Raw genomic sequence first — 16,772 nt, 5'->3', positions numbered from 1 at the left:
AACAAATCAAGTTTTAAATCATGTACTTACCTATGAAGAAACTTATAATAAGTAATGCATGCATAGTTTAAAAGCATTAATAACGCTGCCAATGGTGTCATGCAATCACGAAAGAATTCATAAATCCTGGGAAAACAAGAATTTATCTCTTTTAATAAATTAAATTCCAGTTTATTCCAAAAAAAGAGTTAAATATACATAAATTCACAGAATTATTTTCCTAAAACTTATATTAACTTATGATTCCTGAAGTGCAAGATAAAAAGGCCAATTGCCTTGGAAAGGTCTGTATACAATACATATTATCTGCTCCATACAAATAGCTTGTTTGTATGTTATTATATAGCCTATTATTTTACAAACCTATCAAGATCTCCTTTGCGCTGAAAAAAAAAATCCGACTGGAAACAATCTCCCCTAACACCATTTTAGAGAATTTTTTTACTACTTTTTGCTTACTGTATGCATATAAATAAAATATTTATAAGTGCTTAGCCGTTAATTTAGGAAAATTAAAACGTATCTGTTCTAAATTAGGTGTTTTATTGAATTGTCAAATTCAGCTCGAAAATACCAGTCTTCTTTCCAATTAGGCTTAGGAATTGGGCACTCTGGAATTTTAATTAGGCCCTCCTAACGTCATTTCCCTTGCATATCCTATACTCTACACACTAAAGCGTGTTCTCCTAGACGTGAATAACGAGATTTACTCGAGTTCTTTTTTTTAACTTTAATGATATCTTCCCCATTGTCGATATTTTTTTTATTGTTTTATTAAAATAAGGGTGGTAAAACTAAAGAGCTGATTAAAAAAGTTCTTTGCCAGACTGAGGTCTCTATTCAATAACTTAGACCTAGTTAAAATTTAAAAAGTCAGCACAAAAACCAGCATAATTATATTTAATGACCTTTATGCTTATTAAATATGTTCATAAGTACTTCAGTTTTGTAATTGCAACTAATTAAATGTGTCTTTTAATTTAATGGCTTAGTTTCTCAATGACCAGATTACATAAAAGAAAAGAGAAAATATATTTCTAATATTAATTTGAAAAAGCTTTTACTTCAAAATATTTCTTTAACATTTAATGTAGATATTTTCCTCTCACTCTCAGATAAACAAATTTCATATATTTAATTAATGTATAGATGTAAAGAATATTTACTTATTAATTAATATGAGACTGCTTTAATTATATTTACTCTCAAGTCTTTTGAAGCGCTTTTCATATTTACTACTTATTGCGATTACAGCGCCATCTGTTTGCATATTTTACAACTATTATTTGGAAACTTTTCTATAACAATCTTACAGCTTTCGCAATAAATATTCTTCTTGCTGTATTCCTCTATCAATCATTGTTTTCGAGATTTTTAATATTGAAATCAAGAACTCATATGCTGGATACCCTGTATGTTTCAGATTTTATAAAGCTTCAAATGCATAGTCATATTATATATTCGTTGCTGTATATAGTTTCAATATGTGAGGATGTGTGAGTACGAAGAGAAACAAATGCTATGTTTACGTATAATGTTTTATTAGCTTATAATTGCTTCTTGAGAAAAATGAAAGAGAAGCATTAAAAATCTGAAAATTAGTAGAAATTACACCTATGTATAGCACTTTTTAGAATTTTAATCTGATGTAGTTAGCTATGGGCAGTCATTACTTAATCAAACCTTTTCCGAAAGACCTATTTTGCAGTTTTTCATGTTAAAATATAAAATAAGGAGCAGAAAAAAAAAAAAAAAAAAAAGATTACATCAGATTACTCATACTAGAATTGTATGAATAAATGCCAAGTTTTATATAGAGATAGATAGATAGATAGATAATACATATGCACACATATACACATTTCTTCTTATTATAAGTTAGTCTAATATTCTTTCAGTAAAGATTAGCACGTCGCCATGCTCTGCTAGTGCTCCAAGGGGCCCAATTAACAACTTTTTTTGCTTTGTTTTAGTTATTCATTACATTGAATTAAGATGTTTTAATATTTTGACCATCGTGAGGTAATCCCTTGTTTGTTGATTATGTAGTTATAAAAACATAAATTTATAAATATTTTAACTTTATAAATTAATACATAGCGTTAGTTTGCACTTTAAAAGTACATTTCGCCATCAATAACTTCATAAAAATAATCTACATATTATGGACAGGATTGCATCTTGATTTCATTAGAGCCATATTATATTACTTAAGAACACAAAAAGTATATATTGAAAAACATATCAGTGAGAAAAACATTCGACAATAAATTTATAAATAAAAATTTCAGAATATCGAAAGTTTAGTGTTAAAACTCTTTATGTTATTTTGTTTTTAATATTCTTCACGCCTTTTAGCATTCACAGATCATTACATATTATAATAGTGATCGTATATTTTGAAAATTTTATGTTTGTAAAAGCCAACGTTGGCAGCCAGCCAACGGTTTCATATTCGATAAAGTTGAATTACTTGAATTCGACAGCAAGAGCTCTATCGCGGCTAGGCAGAGTATTTCACATCCACGAAACGAACTCAAGTTCTGTCCCCAAGGCCAAACGGCCTCTCGCAACGCATTTCCGATTCGACTTATGGATGTCGCCACGACCAAAGCCCTCCACTGAATACCAAAAAACTGAACAACCACGAGCAGTAAATCACCACAGTTCCACGAGTAATAAATCACCACAGTTCCACGAGTAATAAATCACCACAGTTCAGAGGTCTGCGGTTCAGAGGTCCTGACAAAGGCGCTTGCTTATTTTTCATCTTGCCTGCTTCCAAAAATACCTCTACAGTGGCGCCCGAACTAAAAGGGTGTTGGATGATGATTCTCCACACCCAGGAATTGGCGACTGGGTACCCTAAAAGCCCCAGTGGCCCTTTAAAAGGGGGAGTATGATAATATATATAAGGTAGGTGTATATAAAGTATGAGTATATAAGGTATGAGTACATAAGACATTCTCCTTGAGAACATCATTCTGATGAGTTTGCATTTTACAAAATATAAAAATATATCGTACATTTTTCATCATGATGTTTATAATTTATTATAAATATTGCTGATTTTTATGCTTGATTTCTTACTTTACTACAGAAATACAAAATGAATGTTCATTAAATGTCTCAGCCTCTTCAAGTTTTCATCATTAATTATTTTAAAGCTAAAAATAAATGTACAAACACAATTTTAAAAAAAAGTATTCGAAGGCCCCTTTGGTCAGCTTTTTTTCTACATTATTTAAAATATTTTCCGCGGTAATTAGAAAATAAATCCTCAAGTTTTATTATGAAAATGTTATTTAAAAACTTATTTCAAGAGGCGTTGCTAAGAGGAACATGTTCCCATACATTCAGATAAAGATTTTTATTAAATTTATGAATTTATAGTTGTCAGATCTGAGGAGATTATTCAGAAGGAGTAAACAACCTCCTCCCATTTCCTGTTGTAGTTTAATGATAAGGACGTCAGTCGGTAATTCATTAATATCAGTTCAAAGAAAGGACTAATTATTTGCGATATTTCACAGTCCCAAAAGTTTTTTCTAAACTGAAATAAACAGTCCCCCAAATTTTTTTTTCTAAACTAAAATAAACTGAAATAAACAGTCCCAAAAGTTTTTTTAATTAAAATAAACTGAAATAAACAGCCCCCAAAGTTTTTTTTATTAAAATAAACTGAAATAAACAGTCCCAAAAGTTTTTTTAATTAAAATAAACTGAAATAAACTGTCCCAAAAGTTTTTTTTAAATTAAAATAAACTGAAATAAACAACCCCAAAAGTGTTTTTCTAAACTAAAATAAACTGAAATAAACAGTCCCAAAAGTTTTTGAAACTAAAATAAACTGAAGTAAACAGTCCCAAAAGTGTTTTTCTAAACTAAAATAAACTGAAATAAACAGTCCCAAAAGTTTTTTAAAATTAAAATAAACTGAAATAAACAGCCCCAAAAGTTTTTTTTAATTAAAATAAACTGAAATAAACAGTCCTAAAAGTTTTTTTAATTAAAATAAACTGAAATAAACTGTCCCAAAAGTTTTTTTTAAAATTAAAATAAACTGAAATAAACAATCCAAAAGTGTTTTTCTAAACTAAAATAAACTGAAATAAACAGTCCCAAAAGTTTTTGAAACTAAAATAAACTGAAGTAAACAGTCCCAAAAGTGTTTTTCTAAACTAAAATAAACTGAAATAAACAGTCCCAAAAGTTTTTAAAACTAAAATAAACTGAAGTAAACAGTCCCAAAAGTTTTTTAAACTAAAATAAACTGAAATAAACAGTCCCAAAAGTTTTTTAAATTAAAATAAGCTGAAGTAAACAGTCCCAAAAGTGTTTTTCTAAACTAAAATAAACTGAAATAAACAGTCCCAAAAGTTTTTTAAACTAAAATAAACTGAAGTAAACAGTCCCAAAAGTTTTTTAAACTAAAATAAACTGAAGTAAACAGTCCCAAAAGTTTTTGAAACTAAAATAAACTGAAGTAAACAGTCCCAAAAGTGTTTTTCTAAACTAAAATAAACTGAAACAAACAGTCCCAAAAGTTTTTTAAACTAAAATAAACTGAAGTAAACAGTCCCAAAAGTGTTTTTCTAAACTAAAATAAACTGAAATAAACAGTCCCAAAAGTTTTTTAAACTAAAATAAACTGAAGTAAACAGTCCCAAAAGTGTTTTTCTAAACTAAAATAAACTGAAATAAACAAAGTTCGTTTAATTTAGCATTTGTTCAAACTTGTAATTCAAAATCGCCGAAACATGAAAACAAACAGAAAATTATTGAAGAACAATAATAAATCGTACAGCAGATGTTAAATAAGACTCTGCTATCAGAGAAACTCAGAAATAAAGTTTTAGATACTAAATCTAAGAAATATTTAACTAGAGAGAGAAACTTAAATGTTCAAAATGTGCTCAATTTAGCTTTTTTTAAAAGTAAATATGTGATTTAATAATGTACGAGAATGTGTCAAATTCTTCGAAAAAGCAAGTAAAATAATAGTATTAGAACTTTTCTGATAAAAAGAAATTCAAACTTTAATTTAAAAGGAATTCCTTTTTATATATATTTTAGAATATATTTAAAACCCTTTTTTTATTTCGAAATTATATCCAAACAGCTTTGATTCTGAAATTACATCAAAACGGACAAACTTGTGTAGACAGTTTGATTAAAACCTCTACTTACCATGAGTTACACTGATTAAAAATCTAAAGCCCTTTCTGGTACAACTAAATTATACTCTTTGACAAAAATGTTAAGACAGATGTTGCTAAAGAAATAATGTAAATGGAAATTTTGTTGTGAAGCAATAGCGGTTGGAAGCATTTTATGAAATAAAGCTTATAAGGTATTTCTCCCGCCTTCCTAGCGTGCCTTCGTGGTGTAGTGGTTCTGTACGTTGGGCAGGTCACTCAGAGGTCCGTGGTTCGATTCCCGGAGGAGGCGATTGCTGATTTCTCATCTTGCCTGCTTCCAAAAATACCTAATGTCTCTACAGTGGTGCCCGAACTAAAAGGGTGGTGGATGATGATTCACCCCACCCAAGATTTGACGATTGGGTCCCCTAAAACCCCCCAGTCGCCCTTTAAAAGGGGGAGTATATAAGGTATTTCTCTCGTCTTCTTGGCATGCCTTTATGGTGTGGTGACCTGCACGCTGGGCGCGTATTCTAGAGATCCGCGGTTCGATTCTAGCGAAGACGCTGGCTTATTTTTCCTCTTGCCTGCTTCCAGAAATACCTAATGTCTCAGTATGTAATAGACTCAATCTAATAATTTCCTCTCTTAAAAAGTTTCGGTTCCCTAACACATTTTATGATAACAGTACAGCAGATAAGAAGAGTATAAAAATTATGCGCTAAACGCTTTTGTTGAATTATCAATGTGTCGACCCAAAAAAACTAGTCGACAGCAGTATTGAAACTTAAGATTTTGGAGATGAAACTTATACGAGGATATCTAAGACGCAGGATGATGATGCCTCTATCTTCCTTATAATTAAGACTTGATGTTAATAAGCCAGTTCCTACCTCGTGACAGTTAATTATAACTAAAATGAATTAATTAGCATTAACAAATAAGTAATAATAATAGTAATAAGTATTATGAAATAAAGTACAGATTTGTCTTACCTGTGGGTCTCGCCGGTGGAAGTTTTCCTGCGGGAAATATGGATTTATTGTACCTCCCTAATGGCCCAATAGGAGTGGAGCTCGACACATACGTCATCGCCGTAGTGCTTGCGTTAAAATTTATTGGCAAGGAATTCATTCTCTAGCCGAATGACGTCACAGTAGCGTCAAGCGCCTTTCTTTTTCGCTTTTTTATAAGTTCGGTACATGGTAACGATTGATTTTGATTTGTCTTCTGTACAACTCAATTAATCAGAACGGTAAGCGTACGAAGGAACCAATAAGTGCACAGATACTTGTATTCTATGTTTTAGTTACTTCCTTTTCAGAAGAAACATTTTTGAACGAATCGGTTCAGAGAGATTCTTTCAAAACAAACCCGCCTTTTTGCGTTGAATGTTTTTTGAAATTGTTTCTTTAGCTCCGATTAAACATACAGAAAAATTTTATTTAATAATGTATAATAATATTACATGATTATATGCAAACGTATTTATAGCAGAAATTTTAGCTTTGAATCCTTAAAGAATATTTTTTTAGCAACTGTACTAATACACATTTTCTTCCCCTTAACCTTCTTGCTTCAACTGTTTCTGAAGTTTAAGATGAAACTCTAACGATCACAAAACTTGCCCATCTCATGAGGTTGCAATTCAACGTAAATTGACTTTTAATTCTCCCTTAAGAATTCACTCTAGAAATCATTTTGGGTTCGAAAAGGTAATAAGAACGAAGCTATTTATACACAGACGAAGCATTCATCATCTTGGAAACTGACATATTCACCTGCCATAGAGGAAGAATTTTCCAACATCCTTCGTATGACACATTTCTTGACGAAAGTTAGGGATTTCTTTAGTTGCTGGAAAGAACTTTTGATTGATTTTCAGTCTTCTCAAGTCTGCTTTAAAATTTCAAGAAAAGTGCTGCCGACGACATTCGAACTTTCTTTAGTGGAAAATATACATTTTTTTTATCACGTCTTCCATTGTCTAAGACAACAAGTTAAAACAGGTGACATGGGATCTGAAAGATAAAAACAAGCATATGTTAAGTACACCAAAATGCGTTTTAGAGTGAGTGCACAGACATAAAGTTTTAAATGTACAAAACAAAAAAAGAAAATTTAAGCATTTGTATATAGTTAAAACATTTCGAACAACGTTTTTTCACTGCAGCAAATAATCTTCTTGAAATTAAAATTTTATTTACACCATTATACAAAAGAATTATGAATTATAAATTTTTGTGCGACTCAGAAAACGTTCATTGGGATTGCAAAATCCCACAAGACAAAGGTATTTCTTCCGCCTTCTTAGCACGCCTTCGTGGTGTAGTGCTCAGCAAACTCGGCGCGTATTCGAGAGGTCTGTGGTTCGAGTCCCAGCGAAGGCATTGCTCATTTTCAATGCCTCCTGCTTTGAAATAACGAAATGTCTCTACAGTGGCACCCGAACTAAAAAAAAGGTGGTGGATGATGATTCTCCAACACCAGGATTTGGCGACTGGGTCCCCCTACTCTCCAGTCGCCCTTTAAAAGGGGGAGTATATAAGGTATTTCTCCCACCTTCTTAGCATGCCTTTGTGGTGTTGTGGTCAGCACACCCAGCGCGTATTCGAGAGGTCCGTGGTTCGAGTTCTGGCAAGGGCATTGCTCCTTTTTCATGCCTCCTACTTCGAAATAACCTAACGTCTCTACACCTTCTGTAGTGAAAACATAATGGATACGAGTAAAAATGTAAAATGTATGCCATGCTCTCAGACCTGAAGATCTGTAAAACCTGCAGACCACAGAGAGCAAAATTCAAGGATATCATAGATTATGATGGCTCAAGTGGCCGACATAATGGTACATGAACAGCGAGCTGCTATTAGGTTTCTTGTGGTCAAAGGCTACACAATTTCGTGGAGTTCATCGAAGAATATTGGACTATTCTTATTATGCCTATGCAGAAAAAAGGACAGTGTTTGAGTGAGCAGAAATGTTTAAAAAAGGACGACGACAGAAGCGTTCAAAAAGGGATATCGAGCAAGAAACATGCCCCATAATCTCACGATGAGTTCAGTTAACGCCATTTATTTGGAAGAATACGCTCAATTGGACATTCGGGTCCCCAAACTGTATTTTAATGCTAGATCCACTTATAACGTTGTCACTGAGGCTATGATGCATCACAATTAATATGAATGGTGCATACTTAATACTGAATGCAGAGCAAAAGATCTAGATTTCATCAGCGTTTTTGTTGTAATATAATGCTGAAGGGAAGATTTCCTAAATGAAATTCCATACCGTGAAATTTTTACTTTCTATCAAATTTTTTAATTTAACGGAATGATTAGTAAATTCATTGATCATTGCACTAAATTTTTTATTTATGATTCGTTCTTTTTTTAGGAGACAAAACACTGGTGTGTCACTATAACTTTAATTGAGAGTAGTGCTTAGAATAGCGGCATATATCTTCCTCCTCAATGAAGTTCCTAGCCTTTGCAGACAAGGTCAAGTCAGTTCTGTTCCGATTTATTAATGAACTTATTCTGGATAACTTGTAGAACTCAAAAAGTTCAAACCAATGTAAAAAACCCGAAAATTGCAATCGAAGGAAAAGCTCAAGCAAATACAACTCAGCAGTTGTAAAGGGATTTTAAAGGCATTTTTCTACTTCATAACCACACACAGCACAAAATCATTGTTTTAATTGTTACCATCATTTCAAAATTAAAATTTGAACGTATACAGTATCCTCTTCTAGTTAACTTTTATAATCCTACTGATTTGATACTCAGTATAGGATTTGGTAATGGGATTATCATATTAGCTACCGGACCGAATCGTCGAATCTCAAAAAAAACTATTGTGGGAAGACAATGATATCGATGTGATGCAACAATCAAAGAAAAGTGCATTTTTTCTAGTTGCAGATACAACCCAAAATATTCTTTTAATGAAATCAAGATGTTGGTATAATAGTGCGCTTTGAAAAAGAGAATAATATTTAAGAAAATGACAAAAAATTTGTTACTGAGATTTAAATGAATTTAGCTGTCTCATAATTTCAGTTTGATGTTAATTATTTAGAGTTTAAGTAGTATAACTTTATTGTATTTGTAACTGTATTCTTTTCGAGTTCAAACTGTATAACTGTGCACAATTGTAGGTAGTTTTATAGTTTGCTTTATAAGATTTTCTTACACTGAATTACTGAGAAATTTCGTTATCGAGAAGGAAAATTTTAAGCAGCTCTTTATAATGCTGGTTGATGGACAATTGATGTCAGGCACTGAACACCGCATGTTGAACTTCCCATTATTCAGTGTGATTTCATCCGAACATATTTTCGTAAACATTTTCTTCCGTATCCAGTTTCGTGGCAGCCGCTACACAGACAGAAAATATTCCTTTGTTCTAATGTGAAGTAAGTAATCGTAGGCTTGACAGTTTTAAAGCTTAAGATCCAGTTAGTGGTAACAGCATGTGAATTGCTTTCTGAAGAGCAGCTCACATAGAATAAGACTTCTTTTATTTCTTGTGATTTTTCTTTAATGTCTATATGAAATTCTGAACTTTAATAATAGAAACGAACACGTTAAGCACTGAAATGAGGATGAGGTATATTGAACAGTTCATTTACCATTACCAAAAAAATAATAAATTTAACTAATTAATAAACGTCTATTAAATACCTACATCCAATACTTAATCAGCAATTTTCAATCGTAATTAAAATCTGGGCTACCAGCCACCGGGAGGCATATTTCACAAGTGCACATATGTATAGCCACCGAGGGAGTGGCTTCTAGGATGGACCATTGGGCATCCAGTAATATTTCTGTTATGTTACATGACTTTTCGCGTGCTTTAAGATTTAACCAAGATGGCTGAAAATATTTTACCACACAATTTTCTGTACAAAATAATTAAAGCATCGTCGATTTCTTCTGAAAATTTGCATTGCGAAGTTAGATCACATATAAGCAATTATGAAGATTTCATTACCTGGTTGAAAGAATTTGAAATAAATACAAATACATGTTGGACACTCTGCAAAAATATCCGTGTGAAATATAACTTAATAAGTGGTAAATAAATGAAGAAAGAAAATATGTGATAAGCATCTCAGCCCAGATGCTATCTTTACATAAAACTATGCATATGAGAAAAATATTTACACCAACTATATGTGTAAAAGGAAGTCAGCACTTTTTGTTGCAATCTATATGAAAAAGATGTTCTATAATAATTTCCAATGCAGAAGTATTAAAGTGAACTTTAGTAATTTGCATTCGTATACATTTAGTGTGTTAAATTTCACATTTAATAATTGTTCACTCTTAAATGTACTGTCTACACGAGAAATACTCATCAAACCGAAAGAATTTATCTTATTCACAAAGAATATATTCAGTTTATTCATATATAACGTTTAATGCTAACAATGGATATAATCAGGTTATACAGAATATGTATTCTGAACCTTACACTTTAAAAATCAAAAGAATGCAAGCACTGAAATAAGAAAACACTACATTCAATATTACACTCCCAGTTCTTCTCAGATCAATTAAAAAATTATATACTTGAATTCTCTTAATCTACAGGTGTTAGTAAATGCATAATATTCGAGGCTAATTGTAGCTTGAGTCATTTTCTCGATGTAAAGAGGGATAATATGCCGTGAATATTAATCCAAGTATTAATGCGTGATAAAAATTGCGGAAGTAAAATGTCAGCGATTCATTAAACTCATAAAACGAAAGCACAGTGAGATTTCCTACTATTACACCATATAGTTATAGCTGTGAAACAAATGCAAAATAAAACGTAAACAACGTACGCTCACATGCACGAAGATTTAGAACGTCACAAAGACAATGGAAGCTCATGGGTCCGTTTTAGAAACCCCTTCTTCAGTGGCTACGCTGATGTTCACTTGTGAAATATGCGGCCGGGAGGTCGCTGAACGCTAGTACTTCGAATTCCGTTAATGGGCTGATTGCATCGGCGTTTCCGTCGAATTAGGCGAACACAATTCGCAGAAAACAGGCACCCGCGCGGTACTGCTATCCTGGAGTAACAGGTTGGCGATTTTCTAACGATGTATGCCAGAGTATTTGTGTGTGGTGTAGCTGAGAGAAGCTCAGTTAAAATGAAAAATTATCTATTATAGGCAGGTCTTGGTTACGTAGATCCCTCCGGAACACGATGTCATTTTGTCCATATCTGACGTATATACGAGCCATTTTGCTTTAAAATGTCTTCCACGAAGGCATTCCTTCCCTTAGGCAGATAGCCCTGGAGTGCTTTGCCATAAACAAACAAACCTAACCGAACCAAACCCAATTAAAATCTACAGAAGCTGTTTAGCATGCACATTTTGATTAATCTGTTTGTCCAGCTGAAAGTACAATCCCATAGAGATCAGTTAATAGGTAAATGACGTTAGATTTCGATTCAAATAATTATTTCTTTTGAAATTGTCCTAGAGCATCCACTGTTCTAGGTAATTCTGCTCTTCTGTTTGTAAGATTATCTTCGAGGACATAAAAATTACCGGCAATAATATTGTTACTTAATTACTTTTCTTAAAATGCTAGTCATTTTATGAACATATCATCAGAGATATCTGTATTTTAGAAAAAGAAACGCTAGTATTTGTATGCTTGAGTACATTTTCTCTATGTAAAGGGCGATAATATGCCGTGAATATCAATCCAAATACTAATGCGGGATAAAAATCGCGAAAGTAAAATGTCAGCGATTCATTAAACTCATAAAACGAAAGCACTGCGAGATTTTATACTATTACACCATATATTTATAGCTCTATTTGAGGGGAAAAAAAGTAAAGAAATCAATTTTTGTGCAGTTTACTAACAAATAAAAGATAAGGTTCAATTTATCAAAAAACATTGCTACTATGACTGCGTTCACCATAGAAGCAACGATTCGTTAAAATTAGACTGAGCTCCAACAAAAATGCAGTCAATCGAACGGTATTGAATTTTTTACTGACTTACAGTAAATGTTGGGTTGACTTTCATGGGTTATTTACTTGTTCTTTACTACACTAATATATGCAAAGATGCTGCTCAGGAGATGATCAGAAATGTCACTCTTTCGCTCATGTTTATAAGTCCCAAAACTATACAGAGTTTATATGAAGCAATAAAATATCGTACTCTTCCACACACAGACAAACGAAAGTTACAAATGAAAATAAAATATCCCCTTGCTTCTAAAATATTATGAAATATGTGTTTTGCTTTAATTACTCTTTGGGAATTAATGCTCTTACTCAGAAGAATTTTAAAGCACAAGATCTATTTATGGAAGTTCCATAGTTCCTCACTGCGTACACTTTTCCCATCTTAATGATTGTAATCGCCTAATTTTGACTCCTCGTCTAAAATAACACCTTACTCCGGTCCTCTTTTGCGTACAGGGCCAGTTCCACCCAATTACATATCAAGTTTACTTAATATTTTGTAGCAGGTATTTTACAACTGACAATATGTCAAAACAAAGCACTAGTTAAACAACGCGAAAACTATAATGTTTTTGTACTCTCCGACAAATATCCAAACCCACGAAATAATTTGAATTAAGCTAGTGGAAACAACAGTCTGTCACGTTCGAAAACCTTAAGACTGGCATTAATATTTGGAATATTATTTTAGAGATGATGACAAAATTCAGAAAAGGATATTGGCTGATTGTCCACTCACGCAGGAAACCACTGTAAAATCAAGATCGTGACGGAGCTGCAAGGACACCGATATTTGTATTACTAATTTTATTGTTTTATATTTTACGAAATTCAGTTCAGCTTATAATAAAATATAAGGGTCGTAAACCCAGTTTACTATACATAACGTTTTAGTACCCGGTAGTTTTCCCAACACTTTAAAAGGAAAGGATATATCTGGTCGCCTCGTGCTGCGTGGAAGTATACAATCTACGAATAACTTAAATTATAAAGACAGACGACTGGCAACTCCACAGTAAATGCAGACCTGTTTTTTTCCTTCGCTTTATGTATGGGGTAGCTGCATTGTAAAACAGAAAGCCACTTACCAGTCCTTTGCTTCTTTTTAGACAAGCATAATTTAAAGATGACTGCATATGATGCTTTTTGAAACAAAATAAATTTAATACGTGTGCAAAAATTACCTCTTTGTGCTCCATGTTACAAGATAAACGAGCCTTACACAGAACCACGACAGCTTCTTTACTTCTGCATGTAAGCAAAAAATAGATATAAAAGGTGAGATAAAAACATCCAAAACTAGTACAGGAATTTCCGAAATGTATTCAAAATGTACTTTAAAAGTCTTTAACCTTTTCCGGCACGCTACCTTTTAAAGTCGAAGTTTTGATTAAAAAAAAAAAAAGAAAAAGAAAAAAAAACGTAGGCAGTCTATTTAGGCCTAGAGGAGTACACAAGTAAAATTTTGTGAAGATAGCATTTATCGTTTAATTTTGTGGGTGTGCCCAAAGTGGGCACACTGATTGAATAGAGCTTCGAAAAGAGTGCTGAAACGAGCATTGTTGTTGGTTGGTTGGTAACGGAGGACGGGGACGCCTGATGTCTAACAGAGGTAAACAGGCATGTGTCCCGCGCCCTCCACTAACCAGGAACAACTCCCTGGGGCCTCAAGAGGCCGCCTCGGGAGCTTTTTAGGATGTTAACAAGATCATTTACATGGCCATACAAGGGCAGATTGCATTTGTTTTACCGTTTTGACATTTGTTGTTGCAATTTGCTATGGTAATTTTGCACATTCACAATAAAATTCTAATAAAATACAAATTAAATATACAGATACAAAAATACAGTTACAAAATAATAGGATCAAAATACAGGCTCATAGGGAAAAAAAAAATTAATAATAATAATAAAAAAATAAATAAATAAATAAATAAAATAATAAAAAAAATAAAATAAAATAAAATAAAATAAATAAATAAAAATTAAAAAAAATTAGTATTATGCATATACAGAAGAGGAAATGTTAAATACATTTGATTGTGCATTATTTGAAAGGTGTCTGTAATAGGGACTTATGTAAATTTTAGGAGTAGTCTTATGTGTCTGAGAATGTGGAACTGCATGCTGACTTAGTTAGTGTATCATGTCTTGAGAGTTTTGGTTAATGAGGAGAGCACAAATCTTGGCCCATTCTCTTGAGCTTGTTAACAACTTTGCAAATTGTATTTACTGCCGGTTTGTGCTTTATAAGGAAGCGGTGATAAGCTTCACTATTGTTGATAGGAAGAGGGAGGTGATTTCCTGCTGTCAGATGGCATTCAAAAACATAGTGGTCTGGGGAGCCTTCCACTCCGCAGGCGCATATGTCCGTGGTTGTTATGCCATGTCTATTGAAGTAGGTCGGGAATGGGCCGTGTCCCGTAATATAAGCCGTAAGAGGAGCTATTGCAATGTTGCGTTCAGTGCTGACTTTCGGGAGATAGCTGTATGTACGTCTTCCAGTTGTGCAGTGCGTCCAGTCTTCCTGCCAAAGATTTAGGCCTTGACCCCGTAATAGCCCTTTGAGGTAGGAAGGAGGGGCTGGGATTGTGATTTTTTCAGCTTCTGGATCAGTGGCTGCTTGCTTGGCCAGGCTATCAGCTGCTTCATTCCCCTCATTTTCTGCATGTGCCTTGATCCATGTTAAGGAGAGATGTTTCTGCGGGTTGCGATGTAAAAGTTGTTGTAATTTGATGATCAAGGGCGAGGTTTGGTTGTGATTATCTAGTGCTAGAAGCGTTGACATACTGTCAGTGAAAATTTTCGCCCGTTCTATATTATTATTGAAAATGTAATCTACCGCGGTTATAATTGCTTGCACCTCCGCCTGGAACACACTGTTGTTTAAGTCAAGGCGTCCTTTCCATACATGGATGATTCTTCCTTTGTCATAGTGTGCAAAGGCGCTGCCTACTCCATCTTCCTGCTTAGAGCCGTCGGTGTATATTTGCGTATCCCTTGAAACTCGCGTCATTGACAGTGGCTGTATCCGTGAGATGTTAATTCTTATTCCTGTGCCTTTACATGCAGGATGAGTGTGAAGAGTGTTACCTGGGCTTTGAAATTGCAGAGGGCTGTATGTTATGTTGCCAAATGTTGCATCTTTGCGGAGGTATATGAGGGTGGTGTACACTGCCTCTTGTTCTGCCCGTATGTGGAGTGGAATGAGCCCTGCAAGGACTGTCGCTGAGCTGGTGGCTGTGGTGCGGTACGCTTTACAGAGATTCAGGGCGAATGGTCGTTGAAGAGATGTAAGATGTTTGATCTTTCGTCCTCCCATCGGTTGGGCCCATACGGCAGCAGCATACAAGACTATTTTTTCAGCTACCACATGATAGAGGATCTTCTGAATATGATGATTCTGACCCCAGTTTTTACCTTGGAAGGCGCGGGCCTTTCTGGAAATAGCTGATGTTTTGTTTTTTAGTTCTTGGATGTGAGGGATCCAGGTTAGTTTTTTATCCCAGATTACACCTAGGTATTTTAGCGTTTGGACAATCTTTATGTTGGCTCCTTGTAGTTTGATGCAGGGGCGGCGCGTTGGATTCGTGCCTGCTTTGGGTATTATTATTGCTGATGACTTTGCGGTAGAGATTGTAAGCTTTAAGTTGCTGCAGATATTGGCGAGGAGGGAGCAGACTTCGGTGCCGTTTTTCTCGAGCTCCGCACGAGTGCGACCTTTGACAAGAAGAGCTGCGTCGTCTGCGTAGGCGATGACACTTGTATGTCGTGGCCAGTTTGCATCCAGTACAGAGTTGAATGTTAAATTCCAGAGAATCGGTCCAGCACAAGAGCCTTGGGGACATCCTCTTTCTTGCACTTTGAAGGTAGTGTCGTTGTTGATGGCTATGAGAAGACTACGATTCTCTAGATAACTACTAAAAACGCTGAAGAGGTTGGATGGACACTGTGCGTCTCGGAGGGCCTGTCTTATCGCTGGCCACCAGAGTGTGTCAAACGCACTCTGGAGGTCAATGGATATGAAAGCTGTATGGAAACCTGTGGTGCTATTGCGTTGAATTGTTTCACGAATTTTGCAGAGGGCATGCGTAGTGGACAGACCAGTGCGAAAGCCATACTGCCTGGGGCTGAGATGATTGTTGCTATGGAGATGATATTTTAGTCTGTTAACAATTAATTTCTCGTAAATTTTGCCCAGGGTTGGCAAAAGGCATATCGGGCGAAAAGAGCGCGGGTCTTGCGGGCTTTTATTCTTTTTCAGGAATAGGACAACTTGTCCTTTCTTGAATGCCTGCGGGAATATTTGGTTGTCAAACAGTTGGTTAAAGAATTTGTAGAAGAAGGAGGGACGTGCTTTGTATGCAACTTTGATGATGCTATAGTCCAAGCCGTCTGGACCGGGGGCCTTTTTCAGGGGTAGGTGTTGGAAAATTTGCTTGACTTCCTTGTCACTAAATGGTATATCATGTGGAGTCGGTGGGATGGTGGTATTCATGCGAACAATTTTCTGTGCTGGCGTATCTTCCTCCGCGTTGTCTGTGGGGAAGACTTCGTTGAGGATTGTGGTGGCTGTATTTTGTACTGGATTGTCGTTGCTTGTATTTGGTGGCTGCATGAAGATTTGAACTGGCTGATATATTTTA

At 34.5% G+C, this 16,772-nt stretch overlaps 1 protein-coding gene across 1 annotated transcript in view; it reads right to left on the bottom strand.

Moving 5' to 3' along the window:
- LOC118183576 (uncharacterized) overlaps positions 1 to 16,772 on the bottom strand; it is a 363,019-nt gene that overhangs the window by 191,169 nt on the left and 155,078 nt on the right. Inside the window, exon 2 of the mRNA XM_085824258.1 lies at positions 6,137 to 7,162. Within this exon, the coding sequence (XP_085680384.1) occupies positions 6,137 to 6,275 (139 nt within the window). The 5' untranslated portion in view covers positions 6,276 to 7,162. The remainder of the gene's footprint in view (positions 1 to 6,136; positions 7,163 to 16,772) is intronic.

The sequence above is a fragment of the Stegodyphus dumicola genome, chromosome 9, assembly GCF_044657685.1.
Source record: "Stegodyphus dumicola isolate Sdum_Otavi_A_Nest chromosome 9, ASM4465768v1".
NCBI classification, from domain to species: Eukaryota; Metazoa; Arthropoda; class Arachnida; order Araneae; family Eresidae; genus Stegodyphus; species Stegodyphus dumicola.
The sequence above is the reverse complement of the archived record's forward strand: the minus strand, read 5'-3'. Positions and strand labels throughout refer to the sequence as shown.